This window comes from Chrysochloris asiatica, unplaced genomic scaffold (genome assembly GCF_000296735.1).
Source record: "Chrysochloris asiatica unplaced genomic scaffold, ChrAsi1.0 scaffold00079, whole genome shotgun sequence".
Classification (NCBI taxonomy): domain Eukaryota; kingdom Metazoa; phylum Chordata; class Mammalia; order Afrosoricida; family Chrysochloridae; genus Chrysochloris; species Chrysochloris asiatica.
In genome coordinates, this window is record NW_006408597.1 from 255000 (window position 1) to 273232 (window position 18233).

Here is an 18233-nt window from a genome sequence, read left to right on the forward strand (position 1 = left end):
TGTGCAGAGGGTTGCTATGAGTCAGTACCGACTTGATGGCACCTAACAACAACAACAAGAAGAGTTGGTACTCCAACAAGTTTGAAAATCTAGAGAAAATGGATACATTTTTAGAAAAACATGACCTACGGAAACTTACACAGAGTGAATTAGAAAACTTGAACAGACCTATGACAAAAAAAAGAAATTGATGAGATTATAAAAAAACTCCCAACCAAAAAAGTCCAGATCCAGATGACTTTACTGGTGAATTTTACCAACATTCAGAGAAGAGCTGATATCAATTCTACTCAAATTATTCAAACATAGAAAAGAATGGGAAAACTTCTTAACACATTTTGTGAAGCAAGCATAATCCTCATACCAAAGCCAGGGAAGGACACCACTAAAAACTACTGGAACTCATTGGAAGATTTATTTAGCAAAGTGGCAGGGTACAAGATCAACATACAAAAATCAGTTGGATGCCTCTATACTAATAAAGTCAGCTCTGAAAAGGAAATTAGGAAAATAATACCATTTACAATACCCACCCAACCAAGGGATGAAATATTTAAGAATAAATCTAACTGCAGAAACAAAAGACTTATACAAAGAAAACTACAAAACACTTCTACAAGAACCAAGAGATATTTACAAAAATGGAAGAATATACCATGCTCATTTTACATTGTGAAAATGTCAATACCACCCAAAGCAATAGACAGATACAATGCAATGCCAAGCCAGATTCAAACCGCATTCTTCAAAGAGATGGAAAAAACTATCATGAACTTTATACTTTTGCTTATTGAATAAGCAAAGAACTGCTTAAGAAGGAGAACAAAGTAGGAGGCCTCTCACTCCCTGATTTCAAAATTTACTACAGGACCACAGTGGTCAAAACAGCCTGGTACAATGAAAGGTACCTAAATCAATGGAAAAGAATTGAGAACCCAGAAGGAAATCCATCCAACTGACATAAACGGCCAATTGACAAAGAGCCAAAATACATTAAATGAGGAAGAGATAGCATAGTCTCTTCAACAAATGGTGCTGGCAAAACTGGCAATCGATTTGCAAAAGAATGAAACAAGATTCATATTTCACACTATATATAAAAACCAGCTCAACATGGATGCAAACGTAAATCACAGAACTATAAAGATCATCAATGAAAAAATAGGGATAAACTTAAGGGCTCTAATATATGGCATACACAGACTACTAAGCATGGCAAAAATACACAAAAAGAGGACAAAATAGATGACTAGGGCATACTAAAAATAGAAACTTATATGCATCAAAATATTTCACCAAAAGAGTAAAAAGAGATCCCACAGATTCGGAAAAAATTTTTTGCAATGACATTATCATACAAGGGACTAATCTCTGAAATTTATAGAAAACTACAACATCTCTACAAGAAAAAGACAATAATCCAATTGAAAAATGAGCACAGGACATGAACAGACATTTCACCAACAAAGACATTTAAGCAGCCAACAAACATATGAAGAAATGCTCATATTCATTAGCCACTATTGTTGTTGTTAAATGACATCGAGTCAGTTCCAACTCATAGTGACACTGTATAATGTTTCTGAGACGCAGCTGGTGAGCTTGAACCATCAACTTTGTGGTTCAAAGCAACTTGGCAGTCCAGCACATTAACCCACAGTGCCACACCAGGACTCTATTACCAGCAGGGCTCCATTACATTAACCATTGTTGTTGTTGTTGTTAAGTGGCGTCGAGTCGGTTCCGACCCATAGCAACCCTGTACACGGTTTCCGAGGGTGTAAATCCTTACGGGAGTAGAAAGCCTCATCTTTCTCCCGCGGAGCAGCTGGTAGTTTCAAACCGCTGACCTTAAGGTTCGCAGCCCGATTCGTAACCACTACGCTACCAGAGATTTGCCATTAGAGCTATGCAAATCAAAACAATAATGAGTTATCATCTCACACCAGTTCAAAAAAACAGAGGGCAACAAATACTGGCAAGGTTGTGGAGAGAATGGGACCCTTCTGCACTGCTGGTGGGACTGTAAAATGGTACAACCACTCTGAAAAATGGCATGACGCTTTCTCAAAAAGTTGAACATAGAACTACTGTATGACCCAGCAATTCCTCTACTTGGTATATAGCTATAAGAAATATGAGCCAGAACACATCAATGTTCATCACAGCACTATTCACAATAGCAAAAAGACGACAGCCTAAGTGCCCATCAACAGAAGATTGGATAAACAAACTTTGGTGTATATACACAATGGAATACTCTGCTACCTTGAAGAATAACAATGAGGCTGCAAAACACCTCACAACATAGATGACCTTGAGGACATTATGCTGAGTGAAATTAATCTGGCACAAAAGGGCAGATATTGCATAAGACCACTGTCATAAAAGCTTAAGAAAAGATTTCCATATTAAAAGACTAATTATTTGATGGTTACCAGGAGCTGGGAAGGAGGGAATAGTAACTCAGGGGTGAGGGGATGGATGTATCCTCAGGCGATGGGGATAGCAAGGGCAATGCACAGGAAGGGGGTGGGGAGCAGATGAACAGGGATGACAGGGAAGGCTTAGGAAGGTATGCATGAGCTAAATGGAATAGAGGAAGACTGTGATGTATGCAGAGCCTAGGAATAGCAGGGCTCTTTGATATAGGGGCTGTGACATAGTCTGAACGGGTGAAGGAGAGGAAATATGTTAAGGTACTTGACTGTTTTGTGGATATTGGGTATCCCTGCTTACTACTATAATACAGACATTTATGTGGGATAGAAAGGAATATTGGGAAAGTAGTGTAGTGGTTAGAAGTCGGGCTGCAAACTTCAAAGTCAGCAGTTTGAAACTACCAGCTGTTTTGCAGAAGAAAGATGAGGCTTTCTGCTCCCATAAAGATTTACAGCTTTGGAAACCCTATACAGGGTCACTATGAGTCGGAATGGACTCCATGGCACACCACCACCACGATTACAAAGCTTGTATGCCCACCTTCTGCATCTAACTAAATTATCTAAAAGAATACTTACTAGACTGTGCCCAGGAAAATAAACCTCTGTGGAGTATGGGCCTTAGGTAGAATCCTGAGCCCCACCCAGAACCTTCAGAGGTGGGACATTCCCAATTGAAAAGACATGCAGAGCAACTCTGAATGGCTAGAGAAACAGAAGACACTTCTTGAAAGAAAGAATGGTGGGATTATTCCCTCCTCTTCCTTTTCGCCGCTGAGATTTGACGAGATCTCACGAGACTTGGTCTCTTCCTAGGCCGGCGCTCGGTAAGAAAAAGGCCATGTTCAGTTCAAGCACGAAGACTGTGAAGCCCAATGGCGAAAAGCCGGATGAATTCGAGCCTGGTATTTCTCAGGCTCTTCTTGAGCTAGAGATGAACTCGGACCTAAAGGCTCAGTTACGAGAGCTGAACATAACTGCAGCTAAGGAAATTGAAGTTGGTGGTGGTCGGAAAGCTATTATAATCTTTGTTCCTGTTCCTCAACTCAAGTCTTTCCAGAAAATCCAAGTCCGACTATTAAGCGAACTGGAGAAAAAGTTCAGTGGAAAGCACGTGGTCTTTATTGCTCAGAGGCGAATTCTGCCTAAACCAACTCGGAAAAGCCGGACAAAAAATAAGCAAAAGCGTCCCAGGAGCCGTACTCTGACTGCTGTGCATGATGTAATCCTTGAAGATTTGGTCTTCCCAAGTGAAATTGTGGGCAAGAGAATCCGAGTAAAGCTGGATGGCAGCCGGCTTATAAAGGTTCATTTGGACAAAGCACAGCAGAACAATGTAGAACACAAGGTTGAAACGTTTTCTGGTGTGTATAAGAAGCTCACGGGCAAGGATGTTAATTTTGAATTCCCAGAGTTTCAGTTGTAAACAAAAATGATTAAATATCATTCACAAAAAAAAGAAAGAATGGTGGGGGGAGGTGGGGGCTGTGTGGCTGTTTACTTGGGGCCATCAAGGAAAGGAAAGTCAGCCCATCAGGGCAAACCCTTTTCTAAGACATAAACCCAAAGGGAACATATGAACAGTCTTGCAGGCTTGCTGGTGACTGCCCTTGTCAATTTATGAGTGAAATTGAGGGAAATGCAGCAATGAAGGCACAGACTAAGTTTTGCCATGTTCCACAGACTCCCCCCCCCCCCCCCGATAATGTTAAGATGAGAGAGAGAAAAGGAAGGGCTGGCTGGTTTGAAACTCAGGGAGATGTGTGAACTCCCAAACCCAAGGACACTGACCTAGCTACTGTGGGCTAGAGTTAAGAGTGAAGCAATACATCCAAAGAAAAAGAAAAAAACAAAACAACACAGGGAATAGAAGCAAGTACTGTTGAATGATGAAGCACAGAGGAGATTGCAATCATTGTAATGAAATGAAATAAGACAGGAAAAGTGTAAAACCAATGTCATCCCATGTAAACTATCACTCAATTCACAATAAATACTTACAAAAATAAAAATAAATTAAAAAAAAATTCTTTAAAAAAAAGAGTGACGTGGTCAGCTAATCTGAAGTGAGGCAAAACAAGTGAGAACTCCCAAACTTGAAGATAGTACCCATTTGACCTAGCTTGGAAGGCTTGTTGACCAGAACTCAATCAGATAAAGATAAAGAAGTTTGATAAAGGGAGCATGCATCATCTGTCACAACTTGATGAACTGTGACCTTTGCTTATGGATGAAGTTGCCCAAAATTCCAACCGAAAGGGAAGGATTCTTCACATCAAGGATCAAACTTGCCTCCTCAGTACACTGGGTTGACTGGGAAGGGTCCCTTAGACTTTAGCTATCAAAAATGGGGAGCCATAAAGACATGACATGCCTGGCTTACAAGTTTTCATGAGGGTGCTTAGTGTCAGAATGAGGGAGGTAAGATAGAAGCCACACTAATAGCTTTCCTTGTGTCCAGATGGGTCTGGTAATGATGGGGATAGGATTTTATGATTCAACTGTAAGTTAACGGTTACCAAGACTAATGGCAATTGTCACAACTATAAATATAGAAGAGGGTAACTAAAAGGAGGAGCAGTTAATCTGTCATTTCAGGAACTGAGGCCCCCTAGGACTATCAAGAAGGACAACAGAGATGGTGGCAGAGGTGATGGCATAGATAGAGCAGCAGAGGACTACAGGCCCGTGGACTGAGAAATGCAGTGTGCCTGCGGGCAAGAGGTGGGCTTGCAAAATGTGCCCACTGGACATTTAAACAAACATATGAGTTGGGCTGCTAACCTCAAGGTCAGCAGTTCGAAACTACCAGCTGTTCTGTGGGAGAAGGATGAAGTTTTCTGCTCCCATAAAGATTTACAGCCACGGAAACTGTATACAGGGTCACAGTGAGTCGGAACCGACTCCATGGTACACAACCAACCATATTTTCAATGTGGCATGCGTACTATAAAAAAAGGGGGGAAATAGAGGTAAATACTGTTAAGTGATGGTGCAGGGAGGGGCTTGTAAGCATTGCAATGATTTGTTGAATGTAAAACTGATGATATGCCTGTAAACCTTCACTCAATTCCACTCATTATGTATACTTACAATGGTGTGTCTATGTAAATATAAGGCACCCTGGTGGTGCTGCGGGGTAACTATTGGACTGCTGAACACAAGGTTGGAGGTTCAAAACCCAGTAGGCACGCCACGGGATAAAGATGAGACTATCTGCTCCCATAAAGATTTACTGTCTCACTGGGATGCTACTACATTGCTTGTGGGACTGTAAAATGGTACAACCACTATGGAAGATGGTGTAGCACTTCTCAGAAAGTTGAAAATAGCACTATCGTATGTCCAAGCAATCCCTCTTCTTGACGTATATCCACAAGAATTAAGAGCCAGGACATGAGTAGATATATGTACACCGATGTTCATCGCAGCACTATTCACAATAGCAAAGAGATGGAGACAACCAATATGTCCATCAGTGGATGAGTGGATAAACAAACTTCGGTACATAGACACAATGGACTACTACTCAGTGCTGAACAATAACAATAAATCTACAAAACTCCTCATAATATGGATGATCCTGGATAACATTATGCTGAGTGCAATTGTTGTTGTTGTTAGGTGCCATCGAGTCGGCACCGACTCATAGCAACCCTATGCACAGCAGAATGAAACACTGCCTGATCTTGGGCCAACCTCACTACTGTTGCCACGCTTGAGTCCATCGATGCTGCCACTTGGCCAATCCATTTCGCTGGGAGTCTTCCTCTTTTTATCTGACCCTCCACCTTACCAAACATGATATCCTTCTCCAGCGACTGGTCCCTCCTGACAATATGTCCAAAGTATGAAAGACGATGTTTGGCCATCTAGGCCTCCAAGGAGCACTCTGGCTGCACTTCTTCCAAAACAAATCTATTGGTTCTTTTGGCAGCTCATGGCACTTACAATATTCTCCTCCAACACCATAATTCAAAAGCATCAATTCTTCTACGGTCTTCCTTATTCACTGTCCAGCTTTCACATACATGAGGTTATTGAAAATACCATGGCTTGGGTCAGGCCCAAGATGAGTGAAATTAGTCAATCACAAAAGGGCAAATACTATATGAGATCACTATTGTAAAAATTCAAAAAAAGGTTTTTATACTAAAAGAAACAACTGGCTAGAGGGTAGACATATGTTAACTTGGATGACAGGGAGAGCATTATATAAGAAGGGAGAGGTCATCAAAAGAATGATGAAGACAGGTGAAGACACACCTGCTAGGGCTAAAGAGGAGACAGGTACATAGTGATATATATACAACCTTGTTTTCTGTATAGCTACATGGACAGAGATACAAGCCTAATGGGTGAATAGGTATGGGAGGAAGAGTGGGAGATATATCCCAGAAGTATATTCGAGTTTGAAAGAAGTATTTGCACATGGCAACCACAGGTAGGAAGTGGGACAACTGTTGTTGCATGGAGGGAACTGCAAACATTGAGATGAAGTAAAGTGTATGATTTGTTGAATATAAGACTGATGAACTTGTGTGTAAACCTTTCCTCAATTCACACACACACACACACATAAAGACTTACAGTTTCAGAAACCCTATTTAGAGTAGTGGATGCACGTACATACAAGGAGTCCTTGTGGGACTGTGTGTTAGGCACTGGAATGCTAACCAAAAGGGTGACAGTTCAAAACCAAGAGCTTAGAGCTTCTCTGTGGGAGAAAAACTGTGGGGGGGAGATGGGGGAGGAAGATGAGGGGAGAGAAAGATGAGGGGGAGGGGTATAAGAGGAGGGGGGAGAAAGACGAAGGGGAAGGAAGACTAGGGGGAGGAAGACGAAGGGAGGGGAGAAGAGGAGGATGTCTGCTCCCATAAAGACTCAGTCTTGAAAACCAACATGAGGGTGAAAATCAACTTAATGGTGGTAGGTTTGGGGTTTTTAATATGTAAATATGGAATCTGGGTAAGAAAACAAGAGGGTGGAAAGAGCACACCACCAAGTAACCTGGTCAGACTAGCTACATGATTCTAGATTTTTCTTCACATTGTGATATAAGGCTTTGTGAGTCTAGACTCTGTCAGTTTGTTGTACTGTGGTGGTTTGTGTGTTGCTGTGATGCTAGAAGTGGTGCCAATGTATTTCACATACCAGCAGGGTCACCCATGGTGGACAGGTTTCAGTGGTACCTCCAGACTGCAACAGACTAGGAAGAAAGATCTGGCGATCTATTTCTAAAACAATCAAACAATGAAAACTTTATGAATAGCAGCGGAACACTGTCTGATAACATGCTGGAAGATGAGCCCCTCAGATAGGAAGGCACTCAAAATACACTAAAAGTCGAGTCATCCTTAATGATGTGGATGCATTAAAGCTTTCAGGACCTTCATTTGTTAATGTGGCATGACTCAAACTGAAAAAAAAACACCCACCTGCAAGCATATTAAATTGTGAGGTGGGTACAGGACCAGGCAGTGTTTCATTCTGTTGCAAAAAGGGTCATTATGAGCAAGAACCGACTCAATGGCACCTTACAACAAACTCTATGAATTGTAGGGTTTTTTGCCCTAGTGTATCCACCTAAGCAAAAAAATGATCAAACCTAAAACATAAAGGATAACATGGAATATTTACCTTCAGTGTGAGCTGGCATGAAGCAAGTAGAGGCAAAAACAAGGCTACAAGAATAAAGTTTTGATCTATGGTGAGTAAACGAATACAGGCAATGAGGAAAAAAATAGTAGCCAATTCACTGTTAATAATGATAGCAACCAACATCTGTTGAAGGTTTCCTATTTACCAAATTTTTAAGAATATTATATTAATTTCATGGGTACCACTATATACCAAGCTTACAGATGAGAAAACAGGCTTTAGAAAGATGAACTCACCTAAAACCATACTATTTGTGTGTAAGGAAGACAAGGATTAAAATCCAGGTCTGTCTGATACCAAATTTGCAACAAACCACATGATACATGACTTCTTAGACACTAGAAGCATGTCAGCTAGAGGCTTGGAAGGACAGAGCAGCTACAAAAAAGAAACTGAACAAGAGACATGAGATCAAAAACGTCTAGCCTGGCACTACAGATGAGATTTGGAAAGACCAAACGGAAAGGACTCGGTCTCCCTCATTTATTTTCTGGGCATGTTTCTATTGATGATAGCTATATTCAATAATATTGTAAGAGGACAACTACCTTGGTCTTATCCGTATCTCTTTGGGGAGGCAAACTGTGGCTTAGATTAAAGGGGTTGTTGGGAAGGGATAACGGCAAAGTCAGAATGAAAAAGTAATGGCAAACTATTAAGAATAAAATTGTTGTTGTGAATTAGCTATGAGTTGGTTCCCACTCACAATAACCCTATATGCAATAAAAGGAAACTTTTCATGGTCTTGGATCATCTTCCTGTCGCTGGCACATTTGAGTCCATTATTGCAGCCAGTGCCTTCCAGTCTAGGGGCTACAGCAGACGATGTTCTGTTGAGATCCTTAGGGTTTCCATCAATCATTTTCAGAAGTATAGCATTAGTCCTTTCTTCATAACTCATCTTAGTCTGGAATCTCCACTGAAACCTGTCTACCTGCAGGCATTTGAAATATCGGTGGCGTAACTTACAGCACCACAGTCACTACCTGATGAAAAACTAACATGCAGGTGGTGGAAAAGAAGACTATAAAGAAATAGTCTCTTTTATAACAAGTATTAGGTGCTTAATGATCATATATTTACTATTTTGGTAGTTTTTAACCTACATGGAAATAGTTCTGTTCAAAATGTGCGGGGCTATTTTAATACATCATTTGTTCAATAAAATGACATAAACACACACACACACAAAAGTAATGCCAAAAATACACTATAACAGCTTGAGCTCTGTGCTAAAATGTTAGCTGAATTCAATAGAATGCTCTGTACTTGGAAAGCTGCTGTGTCTTTACTTCATACCATGGTGTTGCAAATCTGAAGAACCAAAGACTACACGAAGGGGAGAAGTGAGTTTGCCAAAAGGAAAAAGAAAAGCTATAGTCTTACAAAGGGCTGGGGATAGGGGTGAGGACAGTCCTGGGTTCAAGTGGAAGCACTGTCACTTTAAAGCAGGCCAGCCTTAGGATAGCTACAAGTTCACTAAGCCGCTTTTCCTCATGAGCCCCTTGTAGATCTACTGTACACATAAGAGACATGCTCTGGCACAGAGCAGACACTTAACCAATTATTATTTATCAGAAATAATCATAGCAACACAAATGAAGGTTTGGAACAATCCCTCAAGCATACTGCTGAAACAAGGGGAAATTTGAGTAATCAAATATTGTAGGGCTTTTGATTTGGGGCTGACTTGCACATGATGCATTTCAAGGATGTTAACCTATTTCAGCTTCCTTAAAATTGCCTGACTTTAGAGATAAAAACCACCACAGTGCAGCTGTTCACCGAGAGATAAATGTGACTCTCAGGACAACGACAGTGTGCACTTTCTGGCAATCACTCTAGAGTCACTCTTCCCCAAATGTGACTACGTATGTCCTCTAATAAGATCCCATCTCAATAGAGACTCATCAAACTGCCCACTTCAAATGACTCATGGGATAGAGCTGTCAACACTGTGCTGAAGAGACATATCCAAAGAGAACAGTTCTCAGCCCTGAAAATCATTCTTACAATTCAATCTGGGTTTTCCTATCATGGAGGGCATCCTCTTAATCTCAATTACATTCCTTCAGGTCAGCCTACATCAGTTCTCCCCTCTTCTGGGGTCTACCCCTTCTAAACACTTATAAAGAATGTCACATTCCCGCACACTAGTTGCCATTTAGCCAACATAAAATACTTTTCAACTTTCATCACAAATCAAACTCTATAGATTTTTGTCATTCTCTTAACTCCTTTCAGTTTGTTAAAATCTGTCCAGCGTGTTTGTAGACAGAAATGTGCAAAGTGGAGGGTGTAAATTCCCAGGACTCTGAAGCAAGCCCTCCTGGCACTTATAAATTAGTAACTATGTAGAAGCACAGTCTAGACTTGCTACCTCAAGCAAATCCAGAGGGGAACAACTTGGAGTTTGATGAAAGAAAAAGAAACCTGATCTCTCACAACAAGCTTCGTCAAGGGTGATGATAGAAAAGAAATGGATGTAGCAAGAAAGAAGCATTAAGCTAGGGGCAGGTGGCCTCCATTGTATGAGACCTGGACTGGAATGGCAGGCTCCATTCACCCCTACTCACTGTGGTAAGACCACCATTGGCCCAGGTCTCACACTGAAATTCTTCTTTATTCTGCATAGGTTGTAGAAGCCCAGAGGGAAGACAGTATGAGCAAAGACCAAGGTCATGGCTGGCAAATTAGCACACACTTTACTAGACCCTTAGATGTTGCATCATTCCAGTGGCTACAGTAATCCTTAAAAAAAAAAAGTGTTCTAAATGAGTGCTTCTCAAACATATGGATTTCATAGACTGTTAGCATTTCAAAAAACTAATTCTGTTTGGAAAATGGGGTGGGTGGCATACAGGGTTGTTGTTGTTGTTGTGTGCCGTGGAGTCGGTTCCGACTCATAGCTACCCTGTACAGGGTTTCCGAGGCTGTATATCTTTACCAACTTTTAAATTTAAGAACATAATTGTTAAGAACTAAATTTAATAATGTAAAGGGACCATTACATCTTCCCAAATTATGAACCATACAAACCAGGACAAAGGATGGTCCTTAAAATTCGTAAGTTCAGTTTATGGAAAACATGCTACACTTTGCTTGCTTTTCTCTTTAAGTGAAAACTTCCTCATAGATCAGTGTTGAAACATGCTAGATCTCTTTCAGATTACCAGATCAAGGCCAGGGTTAATTTCTCAGGCTCTTTTCCTGCCTCTCTCAAACAAGAAAGGCTAAAGACAAGCTGTTCTACCACTCCTATGGCAATGGTCTCACAAAAAAGGTACAACCTGAGCTGCTGCTGTTGTTGTATGATGTGGAGTTGGTTCTGACTCACAGTGACCCCGTACAGAGTTTTTGTGGCTGTAAATCTTTACGGGAGCAGAAAGTCTCATCTTTCTCCCATGGAGTAGATAGATTTGAATTGCTGACCTGTGGTCGGCAGCCCAACACATAACCCACAGCACCGCCAGGGAATGGTAACTTAATGCATAAGCTTTGCTACCCAGATTGAGGCTGTACAGGAAGACCTTCTGCCATGGAACTAGCCAAACCCTCCATCTCTCGAGGCCTTTCAGATTATCGTCTCAGAATGCTCAGCACAGCAGCTGCTGGATGGCCATTCCATCCTGGTAATCGCAGTCCAGGTCTCTGGGCGCCACATGTACCCATGAGGATTCCTTTCTGATAATTACTTCTCAACACACCACTGATGCCCAAACACCTTTTCTCTGCAGTTAGGTAGCAGAATGTTCCTGTCCGTTTTCAAAGAGAAAAACAACACAACCCCTCTCTGCAATAACCAGTCTTATCCTTCTGTCCCCAACCGCTCCGCCTGAACAAGTCAAAGGGCATTTTCTGAACAATGTAAAAGCAGCTGTCAGGTTCTCCATCCAGTAACAGTAGAAAAGTAACCACCACACTGATAGCAATGATAAACCCTGAACAAAATAAACAAAGCAAGAGTTTGAAGACGCTGCAGGACAAACAAAATCAAGCAAAAAACTAAAGGGTTTTAACCCTTGAAAGATACCACATAAGTGAACATAAAAGACTAACTTTTAAAAAAATGATTATCCTTTTAGTTTCTCTGAAAGACAACTTTGAGTGTGAGTTCAAAATTATCCACACTCTGGCTGTAGAATTTATTTTAATCAACTTTTTTAAAAAGACAAATGCATCATTTTTGACATAATCGCTTTGCTTTTCAACACACTTTGTCACATCTGTCAACAAGCTTTCATATTCCCTTATTAAAAAATGTTTACATAGAGATGTGGGCCACGAATGCATTGCTGTCTTCACTTCTTCATCAGAGGTGAATCTTCATCTTCAAAGGGCTGCTTTCAGAGGACCAAATGGGTAAAAGTCTGATGGGGCAAGATCAGGACTATAGGGAGGATGCTTTAATACCTCAAAACAAAGTTTTGTAGAGTGTGAACAGTGTGGGCAGAGGTGTGAGGACGTGCATTTTCATGCAAGATCACAACACCCTTGGATAGCACCTCTGTGTTTAGTCCTGAGTTTAGGCTTTAGCTCATTATAAGAAGCACTGTTGACTGTTGAACCTTTTTCCTGATAGTGTTCCAACACTGGCCCCTTGAGAATCCTAGAAAACTGTAAGCTTCAATTTTTCAGCTGATAACTGACTTTTGAATTGCTTCTTGGTCAGTGACTGAGGATGTTTCCATTCCATACTCTGCTGTTTACTTTCAGGTTCATAGTGATGAATCCCATGTCTCCTCACCAGTTACCATTTTTTTTAAAGAAACATCCTTGGACTATCAGTTCAAATTTTGGTTGCAGATGTCCAAATGCTTCTGTTTATGCTCTTCTGAGAGTTGTTTTGGTAACCATCTTGTACAAACTTTTTAAAACCCAAGTCTGCCGTGGATTATTTCATAGGCAGAGCCATGGCTGATTTGCAAACGATTTGCCACTTAGTCAACTGTCACTTGTCTACTTGACAGAATCATTTCACGTGCATGCTCAACGCTGTCATCAGCTGTAGACATGAATGGGCGTTTTTTAATATAACCAGAGTGTAGATAATTTCCGACTCACCTTTGTGTTTAAAACAAAAATGACAAGCAATATTGTGGGTTTTTTAGAACACATGAAGCATACATGGAGTCCTGGTGTGGTGCTGTAGGATAAGTACTGGATGGCTAACCAACAACATCAGGGGTTCAAACCCACCAACATCTCCTCAGAAACCCTATACAGAGTCACTATGAGTCGGAATTGACTAATCAATCTTAAGGGGCAGTGACTTCGTTAATGAAAGAGGAACTAAAAAATGGAGGCTGACAATGATTGCACAACTCGAAGAATGTCATTGACGGCACTGAAATGTCCATGGAGAAATGGCTGAATTCCTGCATGTTTTCTTGTGCAACAACAACAATTTAATTACAATATATATATATTATATATACATATTTTGTAATATAGATATATTGTTGCTGTTGTTGTTAAGTGCCGTCGAGACAGTTCCAACTTAAGACGACCCTGTAAAAGGTTTCTGAAGAGCAGCTGATGAGTATGAACCATCAACCTTGTGATTCAAACCTTTCTGGTCCAGTTGCATTATCCTGTAGTGCCACACCAGGATTCCTGGTGTGGCTCTGTAGGATCAGCACTGAACTTCGAATCACAAGATATTCAAAACAGTTCAAACTCACCAGCTGCTTCTCAGAAACCTTATATCGGGTCGCTATGAGTCAGAACCGACTCAACAGCACTTAATAACTATATAAATACATACATATATATATATATATATATAATATGATATCAACAGTACAAAAGATGAAAGGGAATAAAGGGATTTCGACTGGAGGATTTATATTCTAACCCCTAGAACAATCACCAATAAAATATTATATAGACAGACGATAAAAAGCTGTGGTGCTGTGGGTTAATGCGTCAGACTGCAAAGCCATTTGAACTGCAGGGTCAGCAGTTCAAGCTCACCAGCTGCTTCTTGGAAACCCTATCCAAGGTCGCCATGGGTCGAAACCGACTCGACAGCACTAAACAACAACTGCCATCAAGTAGATTCTGGCCCACAGAGACCCTGTTGTTGTTTTTAAGGTCCGTGGAGTCAGTTCCGACTCACAGTGACCCTGCACAGGGTTTCCGAGGCTGCAAATCTTTAGGGGAGCAGAAAGTCTCATCTTTCTCCCACGAAACTGCTGGTAGTTTCAAACTTCCGACCTAATTTGTAACCACTACGCTAACAGAGAACCTATTCAGGGTTAAATGATGGAAGCAGACAGTCTTATCTATCTCACTCAGAGAAGCTGGTGGGTTTGAGCCACCAACCTTGAGTTTAGCAATCCAGTGCTTAGCCCACAGCACTACCAGGGCTCTTTAACAAGCCAACGTTGTTGTTGTTGTTAAGTGCCATCTAGTTAGTTCCAGCTCATAGCAACCTTGTACAGGGTTTCCGGAAGAAAATCGAAGGATTACAATGAAATCTAAAGCAGTTGGCTAAACACAGTGACATAATTCTCTATTACACTAGATAAAGGCATATGACCAGAAATGTTTCAGTCTATTACTTACGACATTCAACATCAGTCAGTACCCTTTTCCTGTAAAGTATCATTATCAAAGGAATATTTTACGATCATTCTGCTCCTTCTCAGTAATTGTTGACATGCCACATGAGAAGAAACCCAGCCGAGCTAATTTCACTGAGGTGTTTTGATTGCCATCTTACAGTTCTGAAACAGATGAGATATTCTCTGGTTACAGCACTCCCCTATCTTCTTGACTCTCCCACATCCTGCCTTCCCCTCCCTGATTTCATTTCTCTAGTAGCTGTTTTAAGTTGTGCCTGCTCATTCATTCAAACCCCAAAAACCAGGGCCCTAAGATAATGGTCTTGTACTACTTCCCACGTCCTTATAAACCATTACTCTTCCAAATTATTATGGAACACTTCTTTTGGAACTCATACTGTTCAGCTACACTTCCTTTCTTTCCTGCTCCATCCCTGTCACGAACTGCCTGAGAATTCATTCATCGTAATTTTGGCACTTGACTCCCTCTCTAAAAGAAGTCCCATCTAAGAAAAGTCAACGCTCACATGAACAACTCACCTAATGCTTAGCCTCACAGCCCCTTAAGTCCTCATGACCTCTCTACTTTTTCAAACTCACTACAGCCTGGAACTGCTCTAGCTCTGAAATATCTAGTCCTCTCCTTCACTCATGATCTAACTTCTTTCCCTGTCAACGAAGCTCACTTGCTATTTTGCACCGAAGAAATGCCTCACCCTCTTGCATTTTTATCACATTTGTCCCGGAACCCCAGCAACACTTGAATCAAGCCAATTATTTGCTTTCACTGCATCAATGCCCAGTCTGCTGAGGAATACTGGGAGAAACTGAACTACCATGTAAATTAAGGCTGTCTTCCCTCAGTAGCTTTCCTTATGTGGCTTCCCTACCTCCAGATTCAACCTCCTTCAGTCTGTATTATATGCCTACGTGAGACCCTGGGAATTATAGTATTCGCAATGGGAAAGGGAAGCTAGGTTTCTATCAGAAGGTATTTTTATGTAAGAATTTCTGGTATGCTGCCTAACCAGAAAGACATCTGAATAACCCAAGCTCCTATAATTCAGCTGAATTCAGTGGAGTCTTTTCTCATTGGAAGTATTCAGTTTCGTATCTGATTTTGAAGTCTCATTTTGAATTACTTTCCTTAAAAGAAGGCTCCCAACTTGTACAAGTTTTGTTGCTGTTAAATGCTGTCTATTCAGTCCCAACTCATAACAACCCTGTATAGGGTTTCCAAGGAAGCAGCTGGTGGGTTTGAACTGCCAACCTTAAGGTTCACAATCCAGTGCTGATCCTACAGCGCCACATAAAGGATCCACAAAACCTAGGTCTGTTACTGTCCAATTGTTGCTCTAAGATGCAAATCTGATCACATCGTCTCTTCTCTGCTCAAAACTCTTAACACATTTACAACATGTAGCTATCATGAAGGGCCAATGTGGCACACAAATGAATCAAAAGTTCAGCCTATATATTCTAGAATGTATGCTCATGACCCCAACATCTGTTATTGTTGGTTTTCAACTTCATCTTTTAAGTTCTAGACCAAATGTCCCAGGTGTTTGACAGACCTTTTTGAAAACCCAGAAACAACACAAATTCCACATCCCCCACACTGAAATGATTATCTCTTCTTGTTTCCCTATCCTGCTTCCCACTACCTGGGCTCTTAAATTCTCAGTGTCAAAAATGTCGCTATCTAATGAATTTTTTTAAGCTACACGTGAGCTCAACTGGTTTTCTCTCCTCTCCAACCTTCATAGCCAATCTGTTATCACAGTCTGTCTCTGGACTGACAGCTCCTTCCCAACCCCTCTGCCACTTTTGTTTGTTTCCCAGGTACACATACCTTCCCAGGTACACATACCACTGGTGTAAGGAAAATGGTGGGAGGTGGAACATGTGCTTTTAAAAACCAGTCATGCACACAAACAGTAAAAGACAAAATAAATACATGGGCCTCATAAAAATTAACATTCGGCTCATTGAAAAACTTTACCAAAAAGTGAAAGACAAGCTACCAACTGTAAAGATATTTTCAGAGACCATATATCAAGGATAATCTAATAATCAAATAAATGTAAAATTTCCGTGACATAGCAACAAAAAGACAACCCAATCACAAAATGGACAAAGGATCTGAATAAACATTTCACCCAGGAGGACATTCGAATGGCCACCAAACACATGTAAAGCTGCTCAGCGCCATCAGAGAGCTACAAATCAAAACCACAAGACACAATTTCTCTCCCACTAGGATGGCTAAGAATAAAAACAAAAAAGAGCAAATGTTGGTGAAGATGTGAGGAAATTACAACCCTAATCCATAGGTGTTGGGAATGCAAAATGGCACAGTCCCTGTGGAAAACAGGATGGTAGTTGCCTCAAAAAACCTCTATATAATCTAGCAATTCCACTCTTAAGTATAATTCAAAGACTTGAAACTAAAGACTTATAAAAAGACTTGTAGACCAATGTTCATTGCAGCACTAATCACAATAGCCACAAGGTGGACACCACCTAAATGTCCATTAGCAGTTGAATGGATAAACAGAAGGTGGGTCCATGCATGCAGTAGAATAATACTCAGCCAACAGGAAAAACGAAGTCTTGATACATACTACATTATGGATGAAACTTGAAGACATTATGCTGAGAGAAATGAGTCACGCACAAAAGGATAAATATATTGTATGATGAACTGGAACTAACACGACAGGACTTAACACTTACATAAAGATAAGAAAAGGCAAATGTACAGCTATTTTTATTCATGGTTATCAGGACAGGAAGAAGAGGGAAAACAAGGGTTAACAGTAAAGGAAAAACCACACTGATTGAAGGGAGGATTTCCTAGTCTGTTCTATAATCGCTGTAAAAATTTATGATGAAGAAAAAAAAAAAAAAAACTGCTTTTTTTAATATATAACTATCACACACCACATGGGATTTGGTTCCTTGGTTTATTGGTTTAGGGTTGTTTCATGAGATAGCTCAGTTAACTGGCCTACCAGTGTTTAGTGCTTCTGTTCTCCCTCCTTGTTTAATGTGTATTGCTTGGGGTCTTAAAAGTTTTCAAGTGCCATCCAAGGTATAACCATCGGTCTCTCTTCACCTGGAACAGCAAGAATCATGAGCAGGAGGAGGATATGAAAGGTGTGGCTAATTGCCTCCATGAACATGTGCCTCCTGTGCCACAAGACCAGAAGGACTGGATGGTGTCTGCCTACCATTTTGGAACCTTTAATCAGATGCCACAGAAGAATCCTGATCAAAAGGAGATTTCACATCTCATGAACTCTAGACTTTACAAAGCCATGGAGGGTGCATGAACCTTTCAACCTTAAACCAAAAATATCTCCTGTAATCTTCTTAAAACCAAACAATAGTTTGTTACTGCTGTTGTTAAGTGCGTTTGAGTCAGTTCCAACACACAGCGACCCTGTTTAGGGTTTCTGAGGAGCAGCTGATGGGTTTGAACTGTCGATCTTGTGTTTGAAACTGACCTTATGGTCTAGTGCATTATCCTGCAGTGCCACACCAGGACTCCAAACAATAG

The 18233-nt window shown here is 40.8% G+C and overlaps 2 protein-coding genes across 2 annotated transcripts in view; one reads left to right on the plus strand and one right to left on the minus strand.

Moving 5' to 3' along the window:
* The window catches only part of LOC102822332 (40S ribosomal protein S7-like), a 7081-nt gene extending 3197 nt beyond the window's left edge, over positions 1-3884 (plus strand). Inside the window, exon 2 of the mRNA XM_006865510.1 lies at positions 3274-3884. Within this exon, the coding sequence (XP_006865572.1) occupies positions 3283-3867 (585 nt within the window). The 5' untranslated portion in view covers positions 3274-3282 and the 3' untranslated portion in view covers positions 3868-3884. The remainder of the gene's footprint in view (positions 1-3273) is intronic.
* Positions 1-18233, minus strand: part of IFT43 (intraflagellar transport 43 homolog (Chlamydomonas)) — a 152583-nt gene that overhangs the window by 115898 nt on the left and 18452 nt on the right. The window lies entirely within an intron of this gene.